Genomic DNA, 18,390 nt, shown 5'->3' on the forward strand with positions numbered 1-18,390 from the left:
CATAGCAGCAAAATTTATAGTAGAAAAAAAATTGAAAACCTAAATGCCTTATCATGTGAAATGATAAAGCATGGTATGTATCATTATGCAAGCTTTAGAAATTACAATTTAGAAGAAAGTTAAGTGACATGGAAAATTCTCACTGTACAGGCCAAAAGGGAAATGCAAGATACAAACAGTATGATCCTAGCAGAGTGTTTGTCTGTGTCCAGAAAGGAAAGCCAAGCACTTCTCAGACTGAGTTCCGATCTTGGCTCTGCCACTTACTAGCTTTGTGACCTTGGGCAAATTATTAACCCCTCTGTACCCCAGTTTCCTCATCAGAAAACAGGTTTAACAAGTTAGTAGGCTGAGCCCTTGATCTTCAGGCTTGCCCTTATGAAGCTTGTGACTGCAAAGGAGAGGCTAAGCCTACTTATAATTGTGCCTAAGAATCACCCCCAGAGAACATCCTGGTTGCTCAGATGTGGTCTCTCTCTCTCTCTCTAAGCCAACTTGGCAGGTGAACTCACTGCCCTCCCCACTACATGGGACATGACTCCCAGGGGTATAAATCTCCCTGGCAATGTGGGAAATGACTCCTGGGGATGAGTCTGGCCCTGGCATCATGAGATTGAGAAAGCATTCTTGACCAAAAGGGGGAAAAGAAATGAAACAAAGTAAAGTTTCAGGGGCTGAGAGATTTCAAACGGAGTCAAGAGGTCATTCTGGAGGTTATTCTTATGCATTATATAAATATCCCAGTAGCCTTGTTTCTTGAAGACCAGTGTATAACTATATAGCTTACATGGTGTGAACATGTGATTTTAGTAAACCTTGTGGCTCACACTCCCTTGATCCCATGTATGGACAGATGAATAGAAAAATGGGGACAAAAGGTAAATGAATAATAGGGGGGATGGGTTGTTTTGGGTGTTGTTTTTTACTTTTATTTTTATTCTTATTTTTATTTTTATTATCTTTTTGGGAGTAATGAAAATGTTTAAAAACTGACTGGTGATGAATGCACAACTATATGATGATACTGTCAAAAACTGATTGTACACTTTGGGTGATTGTATGGTATGTGACCATATCTCAATAAAATTGCAAGAAAAAAAGAAAATGGGTTTAATATAATTGTTGTAAGGGTTAAAAAAAATCAATACATGTAAAGTGCTTAAGATACTGGTTGGCACATAGTAAGCACTCAGTAAGTGTTAGCTATTGTCACCAAGAATTTTTATTTCCTTCTTTATGCTTTTATTACTTTCTATTTTTTATAAACTTCATGCATTACTTTTATCATAAGAAAAAACAGGAAAACTTCTTTCAAAATTAGAATTGGATAGTACACATTCAGCTGGCAGTTTGATAAGTGTCCACTGTAGGCTGGGGTCTGATATGATACAACTTGGTCCCGTTTTTTTCCAACTATTTGGAAAAATAATTGTAAGTTGAGTGAGATGAGGAGAATTTTCCATTTCAAATAAATATATTTGCTTTCAGAATCTGTTTCATCAAATTACGAGACTACTAAACACTCAACCGAGCACTGAAGGGTCATAAAAGTTTCCCTTTTAACCAGATACCTCCATTCCAGCTCAAGCTCTGGTGTTTTAATTTGGTTGAGTACTCTTGAACTGTGATAGTTTAAAACTGTATTTTAAATACAGTTAAGTCCTGTATTTTTAATAGAGTAGGATTGACTGATCCCAGCTGACATGAAACAAATTAGAATTTGTTTTTTCGAAGGGCTCAAGGCCATAAATAATTCATCCAAGTTTTTGGAATTATCTGAATTATGTTGGTTTCTTAATGTTAGGGAAAAATAGAAGGAAATGAGCAGTTTTAAGAATAGTGTCCAGTCTATGTTACCTCAAAGTTTTGTTTTTATTTCTCTTTCTTTTTAGTTAGGGGAATTCTTGGAGCCCTCTTTGGAGCCACAGTCAAGGATGAAGCAGCTTGAGCAGGTGGACTATCATGAAGAAATGGAACAAGGGCCCCAGGGCAGAGGGTCAAGTAATTTGCATTGCTTTGCCAGAAGCTTCAAAGTGGAATCCATTCATTGCTTAAGCACTTTCTTAAGGAAAGGCTAGAAAATCCTCAACCAAGAAATGAGGTCATTCTGCTGCTGAGGTCCCCCATTAGGGACTTGGTTTCCCTGCACACTTTCATGGTCATGTCTCTCTCTCCTTTCAGGTCTCCTATGTCAAAGCGATTGATATCTGGATGGCAGTGTGCCTTCTGTTTGTGTTTGCCGCCTTACTGGAATATGCAGCTGTGAACTTTGTTTCCAGGCAACACAAGGAGTTCCTTAGGCTCCGGAGAAGACAGAAGAGGCAGAATAAGGTACAGTTGACCCTCCATGCAGACAGAGGAATAGAAAAAAACACTATGAACAAGAAGCTAAGGGATTTTTAAAATTCTGATTAGTCCAACTATACCCAATCACTGCTTAGGTTAGTCCTTTAAAATTTGGGTAAGCTTGTCAGATTTAGCAAACAAAAATACAGGATGCCTAGTTAAATTCGAATTTCAGATAGACAAATATCTTTTTAGTATAAGTATGTTACAAATATTACATGGGACATACTTATACTGAAAAATTATTCCTTGTTAATCTGAAATTCAAATTTAACTGGATACCTAGTATTTTATCTGGCATAATTGGGGATATGTACTCAATTTGAAAAAGTTACATTAGAATTCTGGTAGTTTTGAATATTGAAAATATGTGTGTTTATGTGTTATGACTTTGCATGTGCACCAACTGATTTGATTGCCATTTTTCACCAATTGCTTTGGCTTTATGTAAATATTATAAAACCCATGTAGACTGAAACTTTATAAATCCAATTAGATTAAGCTTGTCTCAACTTAGACTTTAATGGAAAAACCCCAAACTTTACAATCTCCAGGGTTTTGAGATTTAAAATGCATAGCTCAAGATCTCCAGTTCGGTGGTTCCCAAACTTGGGTGCACATTAGAATTGCCTGGGGATCTTTCAAAAAATCCCAGATCCAGGCCATACCCTTCACCAATTAAATCACAATCTCAGGGTGGGACACAAGTGTCAGTATGTCCGAAGCTCCCCAGGCGATGCCAGAGTGCAGGTGAGTTTGCGAACCAATGTTCTCTGATTTACAGCCCAACCTCATATAGGATATCAGAAAGCTTGTACCTGTTTTCAGTACCAGACTCTGGGAGAGACACATGCCCTTTGATATGGAGAATGTTAGCACCTGTTACAATATCGCTAGGGAATATGAATATATGTATTCATTCATTCAGTAAACATTTCTTAAGCACCTGCTATGTTAAGCCAGGAAATTCTGGAAATACAGTGGTAATGAGTGCAACAAAATAGTAGGAAATGAGGCTGGAAGAAGAGACAATTTCAGGTTCATATAGGACTTTGAAGACCAGAGTAAAGGATTGAATTTTATGCTAACTGATTGGAATCCACCGGTTGGTTTCATCGTGGCAAATATCACGTAGGCTATTAAGCGGAGGAGAGTCCATAGGGTCAAGAGTAAAAGCAGATCAGTTAGGAGGCTATTATAGAAATACAGGGGAGAGATAGTGGTGGCTTAGACTATGGTATTGGCCATGGAGACAGAGGGAAGGGCACAAATTCAGGATTCATTAATTCATTCCACAAATATTTATTTGCTTCTTATTATGTACCAGGCACTGTCCTGGATCATTGGAATACATTGTTGAATGGGAAAGACAGAATGCAATCCTTTGATGGAACTTACATTCTAGTTGTTATGCTTGGAGGTAAAACAAATAAAACCAAGTCTTGAAGATGCATTTAGTGTAGGTAGGTGAGAAAAAGAGAGGAAGCAAATATGACTCACAGATTTTTGGCTTAAGCACCTGATTGGGTGGTATTACCATTTAGTGAGATGAGGACCATTGTAGCAGAAGAAGATTTGGGGTAGGACTCAAGAGTTATATTTTGATGCTGTGAAGATGCCTATGAGACATCCTAGCAGAGTTGACAAGTAATTTGATGGATATATATGCTCAAGAGAGAGAAAAAATGTGGAAACATATTTGGGAGTGACTAGCAAATGGATGGTGCTTAAATCCACAAAACTGGGTGAGATCACCCACTGAGACAGTGTAAATAAAAAGCCCTGAGAATGGAGCACGCCACCTTTAGAAAGCCTGTCTGGAGTGGGTTGAGCAGAAAAAGGAATATAGGAAACGGAGACATATTTTAAACACCACTTGCAATAGCCTTTGCTGGGCAGGGGAGCATAAAAATGGTAGAAAGAAAATGTGAATTCATGGGAGGAATTTTAAGATGAAAGATAAAAGAATATGTTTACCAGTGGTAACATTCCAGTGAAAAGGGGAGAAATTAATGCTGCAGTGAAGGAAGGGCATAATTTCAGGAACAAACACCTTGAGAGGGTAAGAAAAAAATAATATCCAGAACAAAGGGACAGGGTTGACCTAAGATGGGAGCAGATATTACATCCATTTAAATAATAGCAGAAAGTATTGCCAAGAAGCACAAAGAGGTTATGAAGTGAGGAAGTAGCACAGCAGGTGTTGAAGTCAGATAATGTGTTCCCAGAGTCTGTGCACTTCACCACTGTGCAGACACAATGGGAGAAGGTCTATGGGTGCTGGGCGATCGGGAGGTTTGATGAAGGTAAGACGTACGAATTCCTAAGTGCTTCTATATTTCCATAAAGCATAAGGCAGATTATCAGCTGAGAGTGAAGTGGAAAGAAGGAATATAGAAAGTTTGAGAAGGGAGGAGCAAGTATTAAATAGTAGAAAGAGGAAAGAGAGATGCTTTGGGTGCTGCAATGGGGAACAAGAAGGGTACCTGAGATGGCTGACGGTGGAGGACATCAAAGAGAGACTCCTAAAAGGCACCAGTTGGCAGTTATGCTCATTGCTTTGTTTTCTTTTTTTAAATATTTATTAAGAAAAGCAAGCTTATGTGTTTTGCATGAAGCAGTTCTTGAGTTTGGCTGTGCATCTCAAAAATTGTTATTCAAAATTCAAAACACAAAGTTTAATTACCACAGTGAAGACTTGAGGGGGAGGTAGGGAGCAAAACACATCATGCTTGACCTTTGTGGTCAAGGTTTCTAATTATCATTGACAACTGAATTTTGAAAAAAAGAGGAGGACACATTTCCAATTATTTGCCCCTTAGGAAATAGCATCTCCCTCCCCTTCCCCTCCCCCCTCCCCCTCTCCTTCCCCCTCTCCCTCTCTCTAGTAGCGCTTTTCAAACTTTTGGAGTCCGAATCATAGTAAGAAAAAAAAAAGTAGTAAGAGCTAAACTTTATTGAGGATTTACTGTATGACACTGTTCTGCACACTTTACATATAGTATTTGACTCAGTCCCCACAACTGATCAGTGTGATCATACAGCCTGATTTATCTGGGAAAATCCTGGTTTGTGCCTACTTTTTTGATGCCTTGTGTGATTTAGCATTTGTCTTGGATTATTTGTTTTTAACAAAATATTAGTATTAAAAGCTACATTAAAATAAACTGAAATAGGTTTGGCTGACCTCCACTTCGTACATCTAGCTCTTCATGGTATACTCTCCTGAGGTGGGGTATGCATATGTAGTGAATAAGTTCTCACTTCAACACAAAAATCTAAAGCATAACCATCGTCACCCAGGCCGCTTTTCTTGCCCCTTTCCACATGCAATATAATAACTAAGCTCCCTTTCCAGGAAAGCTCACAAGGAGCTTGCAGATAAAATGAAGTATACTCAGAGCCGAGAGGCTAGGGACAAGCAACTCTTTGGATCCTTTTGGTCTCTGGCAGTTATGGGACATTGCTGTTCCCTGGCCTCTTGGGGTACCAGCCTTGGTCCATGTGCATGCCCACAAAATCCATGAAGCTGGCAGGGTCTGTGGAAAACCATAGGCTTGGCGAAAAAGGAACAAAGGAGAAATAGAGGCTCAGCGGTCTTGCTGACAAGCATCTGAATGCTCAGAATTGAGTGTTTTTGTCATTTTTTGCATGTATGTGCATTTATAAATCTGTAACAATATCTCTGTGTTTTACATTACAATAATTATCATTATAGAGTTGTAATGTCTGTTCATGCCCTTTTCCACTGTCAAATTTGTCCTTGTTTGGATAAATTAAGTGATCACCCTGCCAACAATGAAGGGAGTGTTATTATCTCCATTTTACAGATGAGGCAACTAAAGCAAAGAGAGGTTAAGCAAAATGCTCAAAGCCACACACAGAGGCAGTAGGCCCTGGAGACCCTGACTTTAGCCACTGAGCATCCTGCCCCTCTGAGTTTACACTGTACATTTTACATAATGACCCTGTACAACATACACACCCACATACACACACATTCAAAATAAATATTTCTTATGCATTCTAATATTTTCTATTGTTTTTTTTGATGCTGGTCATCAGGGTTGAATTAGGGGGAGACAAATGTGGTTCATCACACATGTTCAGAGACAGACCCTGTTTTCATATAAAATTTGTGATATTTTGTTCACAATGGACAAAATTAATTTCAATTGTTTTAAAAAAGATTGCAATAGAATATTGTTTTTCATGATTACTTGGTTTTTCTGGCACCCCCTTAAATTTTGCATCTGAGGCCTCATTCGCCTTACCCAAATCTCAGCCCAGCTCATCATAAACTACTACATTAATTTTCACAGACCCTAATAGGGTTGTGACCTGAGTTCATAAAAACATCCTTTAAAAATGTTTAATATTCCCAAGGCCAAAAGTATCTCTTTAATTCCCACTGGGAAACTGACCTCCACAACATGATATAGGTTGATTCCTTGAAAAACCAAGAGCACATGATTTCCCAAAGAGACATTGACTTTACAATATATTCAAGGAAGATATTTATTGAGAGCACACCTGAGATTACATTTGCATTCTTGAGATGAGCGCCTGGTGTTTACTGAACAATCAAGTTATGAAATGGGGTCACTTTCAAAGAGGGGCCAGGCAATTTGTGACTGGGTGTATTTGCTTTGATTATCTTTTCTACATTTCACAAAGCTGCTGCTGTCAATCTTATCAAAGCCGAGTTTCTCAGAAAGGATCAAACCCAGATCTTCGCTGACTGGCGGAGCTTGCAAATCCCCACGGTTTTGCCAAGCCCAGTCGGTCAGAAGTTGATGTTCAAGGTCATATTGTAAAATACTATTTTTATGTCATCTTCTCAGCTCCAATATGAAGTATTGATACCATGTGGTGGTTATAACTCCCCCAAAAGAATGTTAAAGCTTCACCTGCATTTCTCTCATGCTTTCTTTTTATATCTGGCCACACCACACCTCACTCTGGCAGTGTGCATGATTTCAGATGTTTCCAGTTACCCAGCTAGCCTTCACTTCTGGATTTTTTTTTCAGTGACTAAACAGAAATTGTGGCTGCTTGAGAAAGCAGTTATAGCTTTTAGGCCACCTTATGACAAGCTTCCTCTTCAAAGGAATGATGTTAACACACAGTTTAGACTGTTCCACATTCCCCAGAAGGAAACATGGGTTCTTTTAACCTGATTAGACAATAGGGTGAGACTGTGAGGCTCAGATCAAAATGTCTCAAATGATGGGAACTTGAGAAACTAAGAATTCAGCCCTCATTTTTTTATGCATGAATTTCTCTCCCTCCTCCATCTTTACCCATCCTTTAAGACTTAGCTAAAATGCTAACTCCTCAAAAGATCATTTCCTGAACCCATACACTGAAATAATTCCACTCTTTTAAGTACCTAGAGTACCTATTTGTTACTTTTTGTGACATGTGGCACTTTCTACCTATTTGTTGTACATATTCTATGGAAGAATGCAAGCTTTGAATTGTATTAAGAGAGTATTTCAGGCATTTTACCTAGAAATGCCTGAATCCTGCTCATCACCAGTCATGCCTCCACTGAGCTTTTGGAGGGAAATAAATGTACAAGGACAATGAACTACTTTATTTTTATCCAGACTTTAGTCCCAAGCCCCAAGGCAATGCCCCACAGAGGAGAACAACTTAGAAGGTGCCTTTTCCTCTCCACTTGGTAGGTCCAGAAGCCCTGAACTGTCTATGTCCACCCCAAAGTTCAAAGGGCCTTAGATCTTCCAGACACCAGGCCCCACTGGTGAAGGTCAGAGGATAAGGACCCAGAGCAAATGGTAACTGGAAAATAGCTCACTTAAACCCATGGGGCTCCACCTCCAGAAAGTAAAGTCCAATCAATGTCCCACAGTCTTCCCCAACAGACAAGCACTCCTTCACCTTGGGGTAAAAACTCATTCCTCAACTTCCAGGAACCAAGATGGCAGCTTAAGATGCTCCAGGATTCCATTCTTCCACAGAATCTTTGAACAACTAGCAAAAAATGGCAGAGCCATCTTCCTCACATCTCCAGAAAACAGCTAAAGGGCTGCAGTAACAGGGCGAAAGCTGAGTCAAGAAAATGCAACTTAAAAATGGTAGGAGAAGCCCGTGGAGCCCTTGCTGGCCCCTCTGCCTTCCCCTCCCCTGCACAGTGTGGAGCCAGCATGTGTTCCCATTGTGGGTCCCTAGCCTAGCTCCCGGGAGGGAGCAGAGTAACCCCTATGCACATGCTGCCGTGCCTATGTACTGGTGCCAGCCTATCAGGTAGCAACATGAAGGACTGCACTAGGACATTCATCTCTGGCTCACCCTCCCAGAACTTGCCCTGCAGGCAGAAGCCACTTGCCCACAGCTAAAGCAATGTAAGAAACAAATAAAGCAGCATGAGGCAAAGGATTACCAGCCTTAAGACATACATTAGAGCACCTTGGAGGAGGGGAAGTCTATATCATAGGGAGTAGAGGAGGCATTCAAATTCCTGTAAGTGAGGGAATTCCTAAGGTGATGAGCACAATCCTGAGACAAGCTGGAAAGGACCCTGTGCTTTCATCTCAGGCTGATCCCCTTGATAGGAGGATCTTTGAAGGAGCGCATAAGCCAACACAGAACCAATCTGTAAACACTGTGAAAGGTGCTTTTTACATTTGTTTGTTTTTGTTAGCTCCTGACACTCAAGGAAATTTCTGTTATATCACTAGCTAGACACAAATTTGAGGAAGAGACAGCTCAAAGACTAAATCCCAGAGCTAACACATTAAAATATTAAAATGTACAGTGTGCAACAAAAGATTATGAGACAAAGAAACAGGAAATGATGGCCCATCTAAAGGAATAAGATAAAACTTCAGAAACCATTAATGAAGAATATTAGATTTTGGACATACCAGACAAAACTTAAAAAAAAATGATTTTCAATGTGCTCAAAGAGATAAAGGAAAACATGGAGAAAGAACTAAAGGATATCAGGAAAATGGTTAATGAACAATATGAGAGTCTCGATAAAGAGCTAGAAATTTAGAAAAGGAACCAAACAGAAATACTGGAGTTGAAGATGATAATAACTAAAATTAAAAAGTCCCTAGAGGGTTTAAAGAGAAGATTAGAGCTGGCAGAAGAATGAATCAGTGAACTAAAAGATAATACAACTAAAATGATTCAGGTTGAGAGCAGAAAGAAAAAAATAATGAAAAAAAAAGAAGAGTGAACAGAGCTTAAGAGACTTGTGGCACACCATCAAATGTACCAGTATACACATAAAGGGAGTCCCAGAAGGAAAAGAAAGAGAAAGGGGTAGAATGAATATTCAAAGAAATAATGATAGAAAACTTCTCAAATTTAACAAAAGACATGAATATATACATTCAAGAATCCCAACAAACCCCAGACAGGATAAACTCGAAGAGAACCACACCCAGACATCGTAGTCAAACTGCCCAAAGACAAGAGGAGACCTCTGAGAGTTGCAAGGGAAAAGCATTGTGTTATGTATAAGGGAGACCCAATAAGATGAAGTGCTAATTTCTCATCAGAAACCATGGAGATAAGGAGGCAGTGGGACAAGATATTTAAAGTTCCAAAAGAAAACAATTGCCAACCAAGAATTTTCTATCTGGCAAGACTGTCTTTCAAAAATGAGGGAGAAAGTAAGATATATCTCAATAAATCTTACCTATAGGAGGGCAGACTAGAATGAGGATAAAGCTGTAACTGGTAAAGAAGTAGCAGTCTCTCATTTTAGCTAAGAGAGAATGATGTTTGGCATTTTGTAGGTGACATAGGGACCTTGTGTTTGTTTGTGCTGAGACAAAATTATGAAGTGACCTTGTTTTGTCTCACTTTTCCATGGGCACAGACTAACCTTGTCTGAGGTAGGGATTCTGTGAGATTGCTTGAACTTTTGCAGTTCTGGTTTTCTTCTCCCTAAAACAAAAGGGTTGAACTGTCAGTGTTCAAATTGACACTCTAAAACTGATTGGTTCTGTGATTTTGGCAGGTGACTTGAAAAAAATCTCTCTGTGCCTCAGTTTTCTCATCTGTAAAATGAGGCTAATAATAGTATTCACCTCACAGGATTGTTGTGAAAATAAAATAAGTTCACATGGGCAAAGCTTGTAAACTAGGACCTGACCCATGGTAAGCTCTATGATAAGTGATTGCTCAATTTAGAATCCAGTTTATCCACCATAAGTGCATAGCCAACTGTGCCATAAAGCTGTTTCTCAATTTATGTGGGAACATATTCTACAAATCAAAACCAAATACCCTATAATAGCTACAATAGCCCATCTACATCCCCCTCACGCAGTTCTATTCCTCTTGTCTTTCTTCCACAAGAGGAAGTTAGATTGCATAGGAAAATGTGGCCTCTGTACATCTATTTCTATAATCATAGGAATGAAACGAGTTTATACTTTTATTTTGCAGTGTCTAAAAAAGGGAGAAGTGGAAAGAATTGGGGGCAAGTTAAATTCTTGCATTTTGCCTCCCACTAATACTGGCTGTAGCTAAACAAGGTTCTTAAGTACATGGGCACTTTCCCCAAACCTGGAGAACCCACTAGGAACCTAACTAGAATGTAAACTGGCTTTGAAAGAAGGTGTGTAGGAACGCAGATATCACTGCATCTAACCAAACAAACATCTAATCAAATGAAGAACCCACTGAACTATAATTAGAGAAGGGTCACCCTTTAAGAATCATGTTTACACTGTCTCATCTTTTTCTCTTCCTCTCCAAGAGCTTAGAGAACCAGATCCTGGTTCTCAACCACGAGATTTTGCCACTCCCTCCCCCAGGGACATTTAGAAATGTCAAGAGATATTTTTGATTGTCACAACTGGGGGAGGGGAGTTGCTACTGGCATCTAGTGGGTAAAGGCCAGGGATGCTGCTAAATCCTATAATGCCCAGCACAGCCCTCCACAAGGCAGAATTGTCTGGCCACAAATGTCAATAGCACCAAGGTGGAGAAGCCCTAGCTTAGAACATTGTCAGGCTACACTTTTCAATGTGAAACAGTCTTGTTTTCTGTTTCTTGTATGTAAATCATGTCTCCCCTACAAACATTATACGCACACAATGTCAGGACAGTTCTTTCTGTCCCGCTAACCTCAGCAGGAGTGAATATGTGCATGATTCATATCATAGGTGAGGCCCAATGGGTGATGGCTAGTTTTCTTTCCCTTCTGTTAGCAAAACACAAAGTTCTATCCAGCAGCCTATCTTTGAAAATTTGATTTATTTTATTCAAATGTACTCTCAATTGAGTATGAGGGAAAGCTCCACCTGATTGGCTTCAATCATGTGGATCCAGATACTACAAGTGTTAAGAAAATAGATCTATGATGCATGAAGTAAGGCAGGACCCACATCTGGGAAATAGTAGGTTCAGACTCTGAATTAATATTGAGATTCTGTGAGAAAAAAATAAATTCTTTATCACATCTATTTAGGGAATGTTCAGTGTGTGATGAGCTTATTTTTAGTATTGACACCTGAATATATGTGGTTCAAAAGGCGTACACAAGGCTATGTTAAAGAGAAGGGAAGGCAGTGGACAATGTTAAACAAAGAGAAAAATGGTTTAATCCATTCTAGAAGGAATCCAGTAGGAATTTTTAGTTGGATTTGTTGCCAAAACCATGAGAATGAATAAAAGAATCCTCACTACTTCGACTAGCAATGAGCACGGGAATTAGGAATAACCAGTAACAAGTGCACTTGTCCATGTGCAGACCTCAAAAAATATTTCAGAGGCTGGCAGTCATGTTCAGACCACAGCTTGAGAGTCCGACCTTAGTCCAGGGGTTCTCAAACTCTGGTGCACCACCAGAATCATCTGGGTAAAACACAGATTCCTGGGCCTCAGGCCAAGAGATTCTGATGCAGTAGGTCAGGGTGGAGCCTGTGATTTTACTTTTCTAGCAAGTACCAGGTGTCAGGTGATGATGCTGCTGGTCCATAGAACCCCACTTCGAGTAGCAAGGGTCTAGAGGACCCCTAAAGTTCCCTTTCATTTTACGATTACTTTAAGATGGTCTCCTCTTGAAAAGAGTCTGTTGCCTTGGGAGAAAATTATGAACATGCCCATAGTCAACAAAGGTCATTAACCCCAGTGATTCCATGTTAGATAACCAGCCACTGAAAGATGAGCAAACAGAAAAGAAGGTACTTTGTAAAAGACTTTTTTAGACTTGAAAGCCCTCCTGGCCTCCTTTTCCTTGGAAAGGAAACTCCGTTATGATAGCTCTCAATTTTATTCTTTTTTTTTTAAGCACAGTGCAGTGAAATGACATGTGTTCTCTTTTATTATTTACCATTTTTTCATATTCTGCCACACTCACACAGGTTTAAAGAGGATTTCGCAGATAATTAATTAAAGGAACAACTGCTTCCTCAAACCTACTGCGGAAGACATTTGTAAGGCATATGTTGTTTGTTTGGTTTTTTGGGTGGTTGGTTTTTTGTTTTTTACTTTTTTATTTTTTTGTCTTAAAGGCTGAGAGGTCCAGATGAGGCTTTACCGGACTGGTTTGGATTAGGAATTTGGACTGAACTGTGAAAACCAGCAAGAACAAAGAAATGCCCTGGTGCTTTCTAATTCCACCATACCACCAGGGCACAGAGCCAGCACTTGTCAGGGACATAGGCACATCACAAAGAGTCGGGTCTGGCAAAGTACTGAGGACATGGAAAGATGGAGTTAGGGACAGGAAGACAGAAGGGCCTTGATTTCTCATGAAGTAGGAGCCACCTAAAGGTTTTAAAGATGATAGAATGCTATAATCAGGGTGGAACTGTAGAAATCTCACTCACTATCAAGAGGGCCAGACCGGAATGAGACACCAGATCCAGAAAATGCTGTATTAGCATTTCTATTTAAACACACTCTTAATTGTATACTTAGTCCACACTTAACTGACAGCCCCTCCCTAGAGGCATGGATCATTATAAGTACATGTTAGTTCGCCTTTTTGTAATTTTGCTGGAATGAGCTTTCCGAATCTGGGACACGTACTGTGACCTTAGCAAGGCTTGTCTTAAACAACTATAAATATGAAAGTGGTTTTGTGCTTTGAATTTGTTTCAATAACAAATGCTTCTCATTGTCACTGGAACAGATCACAACCAGCTTAGTGATTTAAAACAACACACGTGTATTATCTTTCAGTTCTGGAGGCTGGAAGCCCAAAATGGGTCCCACTGGGCTAAAGTCAAGGTGCTGGCAGAGCTGTGCTCTTTTTGCAGGCTCTAAGAAAGAATCCATTCCATGGCGTTCTCCAGCTTCTAGAGGCTGCCCACATTCCCCGGCTCATGGCTCCCTTCCTCCATTTCCATAGCCAGCACCTTTTTTCCTCTAGTCATGTCTCCTTCTGACCACAGCTAGGAAGGGGTCTCTGCTTGTAAGGACTCCTGTGATTACAGTGGGCCCAGGTGGATAATCCAGGGCACTCTCCCCATCTAAAGATCCTTCATTTAATCACATCTGCAAACTCCTTTTTGCCATGGAAGGTAACACAGTCATAGGTTCTGGGATTAGGACATGGGCATCTTTGGGGGGCATCATTCTAACCCCCTCCCACACACCAATGGTTTCCTGTGGCCCTGTCTGAGAGCATCCACAGGTCACTGTGGCCTGTTCCACCCACATGCAGGGCAGGTCAGAAGTGCCAGGAGCTGAAGGCCCCAGGAGTGGCTCTTAACCAGTGAGGGGTGGGATGGTGGCCTAATGCCCAACGTCCTCACCCCTCAGTGAGGTCAAGTCTGAGTCTCTGAGGATCGAGACCCATTTGTTCACAGTAGTGGCCCACTGATCACTCATGCTCTTTATTTACTTTCCACTTTTCCCTGTCTCGCTTCCTCATTTAGTCACTGAGCTTCCCAATATCATCTCCCAAATAAACCATTTGTACGCAAATCTTTGTCTCAGGGCTGCTTTGGAGGGAACGAAAGCAAACTAAGGTGCAGTGCCTCCTGGGCCAGTAGCCCGATGACAATCCCAATCTCATTTCACCCCACCCTCTGCCTCCTCTCGAATACCAGACAGTACCTGTTCTGCCCAAAGAGTAGAAACAGAAGGCTAAGAATCTAGGAGTGGTGAGTAGCATCCCCGAGGGCAGAATAATGGTTTCACCACATTGTAATAAACAACTGCATTCTATCCATTGAACTTTGCTGTTGGCATTGCTAAAATATTTTTGTGCTACTGGGTTTCCCAAACAACTTGACAGGGTTTATAACAAAATTCTATTTCTTTATGTCCCTGAAATCAAGTTTTCAGCTCCATTAGTATCTTAGAGAGGCTATGATGGCAGATATCCTAAACCTTTTCCTTTTCCTGTCTAGGTCTTAATTGCTGTAGGATTCTTCATGGTGACCTAAGCTATAATTATTTCAGCATAACTGGGCGCTCATAAAAAGATCAAACTGAATGAGAGAGAAGTCTGGGGCTTCACTGATATTACATTAGGGAGATGTGAGTTTGACTAATCACATATTAATTTGTCTTCTATCAGTGTTATTCCTGTTGGTAACCAGCACATTTGGGGACAAAACGTTTAAGTGAAGCTGGAGTTATTTCACAACTGATTAATGAGCTATCAGAAGCAATTGTAATTCTAGAAAATAAATGATCTTGGTGCTACGCAGGTGTAGGTGTAAAGAAATGGCCCCCATCCTCTTAGTTTTCAATCTAAGCAGCTAGACAACCCTAGAATTTATTTTTTCAACAAATACTTGTTGAATGCTTGCTTTGTACAGAGCTGTGTATTAGATAAAGGTGCATGAGGATATAAAAACTGCTTGAAATCTGTTTTCATGAAGCATTAAAGGTCAATAGGAGAAAAAATAAGCGAAAATATTTCTAATATGGGGTAGAGAATGTTAAGAACTGTAGAGAGTTATAGAGAGGGGTGGCGGTTCCTCGGAAGGGAGAGTATTTCTAGCTGATGAGGAGGGGCTATGCTCAAGGAGGAAGTGGCATCTGTAAATTCATTTCATCTTGGAATCTTAACTGTAAATTATTCTAAATGTATCATGTTATTGTAAATAAATAAAATGAAGATGGTTGAACTAAATCATTAAAAAGATCATGAAAACTACACTCTTTAAGGTAGCCTTCAATGTCTACCAGAAAACAGCCCCATTCTACCTTGCTGATATACCTACCTCTCATCTACAGCAGATGAATTTCGAGTTTCCCAAATGCACTGAGACACTGAAGGTGCAAGTGAGAGTCAGTGACTTGGAAGCCTCCTTTGCTCTGGGGACCGAGTCTTGCCACTCAAATGTCTGGAGAGATTTTTTTGTTTGTCACAATTTGGAGGAGGGGGGTGCCACTCGCATCTAATGGGTAGAGGTCAGGGATGCTGCTAAAAAATCCACAATGCCTGGGACAGCCCCACAGCGAAGAATCATCCAGCCCCAAATGTCAGTATTGCCGAGGCTGAGAACCCTGATCTAAGGGACAAAGACATGCTGCGCACATAGAGGACTAGGGTATTTGAGGGAAAAAAAGCTTAGCTTTATGAGTGCAACCTGCTTATGAATAAAGATGTCACTCCTGCCAGGTGTAATCAATTAGAGCTAGTATAACCCAAAAGACCACATAGCTGGGAAACCCTTTTAATTAGGAATTTCCTCTTCTGTGAGTTCCTTCACTCTATATAAACTTCTTCTAACTAAACCAGTTTGTAAAGAAGGCCTCCAAACTATAGCTCTTTGCACTGGTAACAGGGACATGAATTTTATTTGGCACATAACTCATTTGTTTTTCAAGAAGTTGACATTAGGGGTAAACATTAGGTTAAGTTATTGAATGTTCCCACTTCATCTCACTCTCTCTTAAACAGGATTTATTCAAGAGCAAAATAAGTCCCACCAGACATGAAGTCTGGTATTTTCTAGAGCCAAGGTAACACCCTAGAGCAGGGTTCTCAATCCTGGTCATACATTAGAGTCATCTGGGGAGCTTTTTAAAATCCCCATGCCCAGGCCTCACCCCAGACCAATTAAATCAGAATCTTTGGTGGTGGGACCCAGCCATCGTGAGTTTTTAAGGCTTCCCAGGTGATTCCAATGTGCAGCCAAATTTGAGAAATATTTCTCTAGAACCTGGCTACTCAAAGTGTCATCTGTTGACCGGCAACAGCAGCATCACCTAGGATCTTATTAGAAACACACTCACACCCCATCCCAGACCTGCTGAATCAAAATCTACATTATATATATAACAGGATATCCAGGGAATTCACAAACACACTGATGCTTGAGAGGCGCTGCTCTAGAATATAATGCAAACAGTCCATTTGTAAAATACACATGTATTGCAATATGTACAGTCTAATACAAGGCACACTATTAAGACATGGAAAATGCCTCAAAGCTCTAAATAAAATGATTTTGTTGTTAAGAAATGTTAAGCTCATCACTATGGCTGCATATGTGTTTTAGTATATTTTATTTCTTTTTAATTACTGAAGATCTCAATCTTCAGTAATTAAAAATTCAGTATTACGTTGCTTCTTGTTGTTGTTTTCATTAGAGAAGAACAGAACTAGCTATGCAGGAGCCCAGAATTATCATTCTGGTACTGACAGTCCAATGAGAGCCCCATGCAATGCTTTTTCCTTAGTTCTGAGAAGGTGTCCTCTCAGTTCCATGTCCATATTCACAAGGAGGGGCCATCTGAAATGCCCCGTAACAGAATCCATGCAGAGGGAGGAGCTTCGCGTTGGTTAGCAGGATTGTACTGTGCACAAATGTATCATAATCAAATGATAGTTCTAAATAGTCCTAGGACTTTATTCTGGAAAGCACAAAATGCTTCAAATGATGGTAGTTCTGCAGGGATATCTCCATTGAGAGTTTACAAGGTTTGCTAAATGTCCTATGGCCAGTTCCTGGCTGCCAGTTCTTTGATGCCTTTGCTCATCATAGAAATCAGTGAATGCTCTTTCACGCTTCCTGTCTTTTGTGACAGATTAATGGCAGAAAAAAACAACTATAAAAAATCCCTGTCATAAAGTTAGCCTTATTCATCCCAACCAAAGTCCCCTGTCAAAATTTTCATTATAGAAAACTTTTATGGAAAACTGCCATGTGAATTCCTGTCCCCTTAAAATATATATAGCTTTTTTTTTCCTTCAAAACACACAAATAGGGAGACAGGAGAGAAGCATGGCATGGTGAAATGAGCTTTTAGCCAGGAGTCCTGCTGGCTGAATTCAAATCCTATTCCATGCTATATTTGCTGGGTGGTTTGGAGCCATGGTCTAACCACTCTGGGTCTCAGTTTCTTCATCTGGAAAAAGAGCCTAAGGAAGTCCTTCTTAGCAAGATCACGCATGTGAAGAATGGTGCCTTGTACCAACACCCATCAAATATTTCCTTTCTCTTCCCTAGAGGAAGCTGGGACTTGAGTTGTGGAGGGAAGGTTGGACTTTAATACAGCAGGCAAACAAAAGCCAAAGGGCATCAGTGGACAGAAGGAAGAACACATGGAAAGGTCCAGAGATATGGAAAAGTATGGGCTACTGAGGGAGCAGAGTGGCTAAAGCATGGGCTACGTCATGAGAAATGGTGGAAAATGAAACTTGAACAATTAAAGAGCCTTGGAATCTGTGCCAAGGGGATCTGGATTTTTATCCTGGAGGCAGTCTGTCCATTAATGGATAAGCAGAATAATGAATTCAGAATCCTTGACCACTGGACCTTATTTCTTGTATCAGAGGGTTTCTTCACTCTGAGAAGCTCAATTAGTACATTCTTATCATGTAGTAGATGCTCAGGCAAGATCTGTTGAATGTATACTGACAGTAAAGAAGCCAATAAAGACCATTTAACACCATCCTTTTCAAACTATGGGATATGATTTACTCGTGGGTTATGAAATCAGTTCAGTGGCTTACCACCAGAGGTTTTGGAAAAAAAAATTAAGACAGAGAATAGAAAATATCAGTATGCCTTTGCTTTGGAAAAATAATGACTATTTTGTGAAACTTTTGTTTCAATTAGATACATTTATGTGTGTGGGAGTGTG

General features: G+C 40.1%; 1 protein-coding gene across 4 annotated transcripts in view; it reads left to right on the forward strand.

Annotated features, from left to right (window-relative positions):
* GLRA2 (glycine receptor alpha 2) overlaps window positions 1-18,390 on the forward strand; it is a 195,856-nt gene that overhangs the window by 150,521 nt on the left and 26,945 nt on the right. For all 4 annotated transcript variants that reach the window (XM_037822357.1, XM_037822358.1, XM_037822359.1 and 1 more), the window contains one exon: window positions 2,182-2,331. In XM_037822357.1, coding sequence (XP_037678285.1) covers window positions 2,182-2,331 — 150 coding nt within the window. The remainder of the gene's footprint in view (window positions 1-2,181; window positions 2,332-18,390) is intronic.

Source organism: Choloepus didactylus, chromosome X (assembly GCF_015220235.1).
Source record: "Choloepus didactylus isolate mChoDid1 chromosome X, mChoDid1.pri, whole genome shotgun sequence".
Classification (NCBI taxonomy): Eukaryota; Metazoa; Chordata; class Mammalia; order Pilosa; family Megalonychidae; genus Choloepus; species Choloepus didactylus.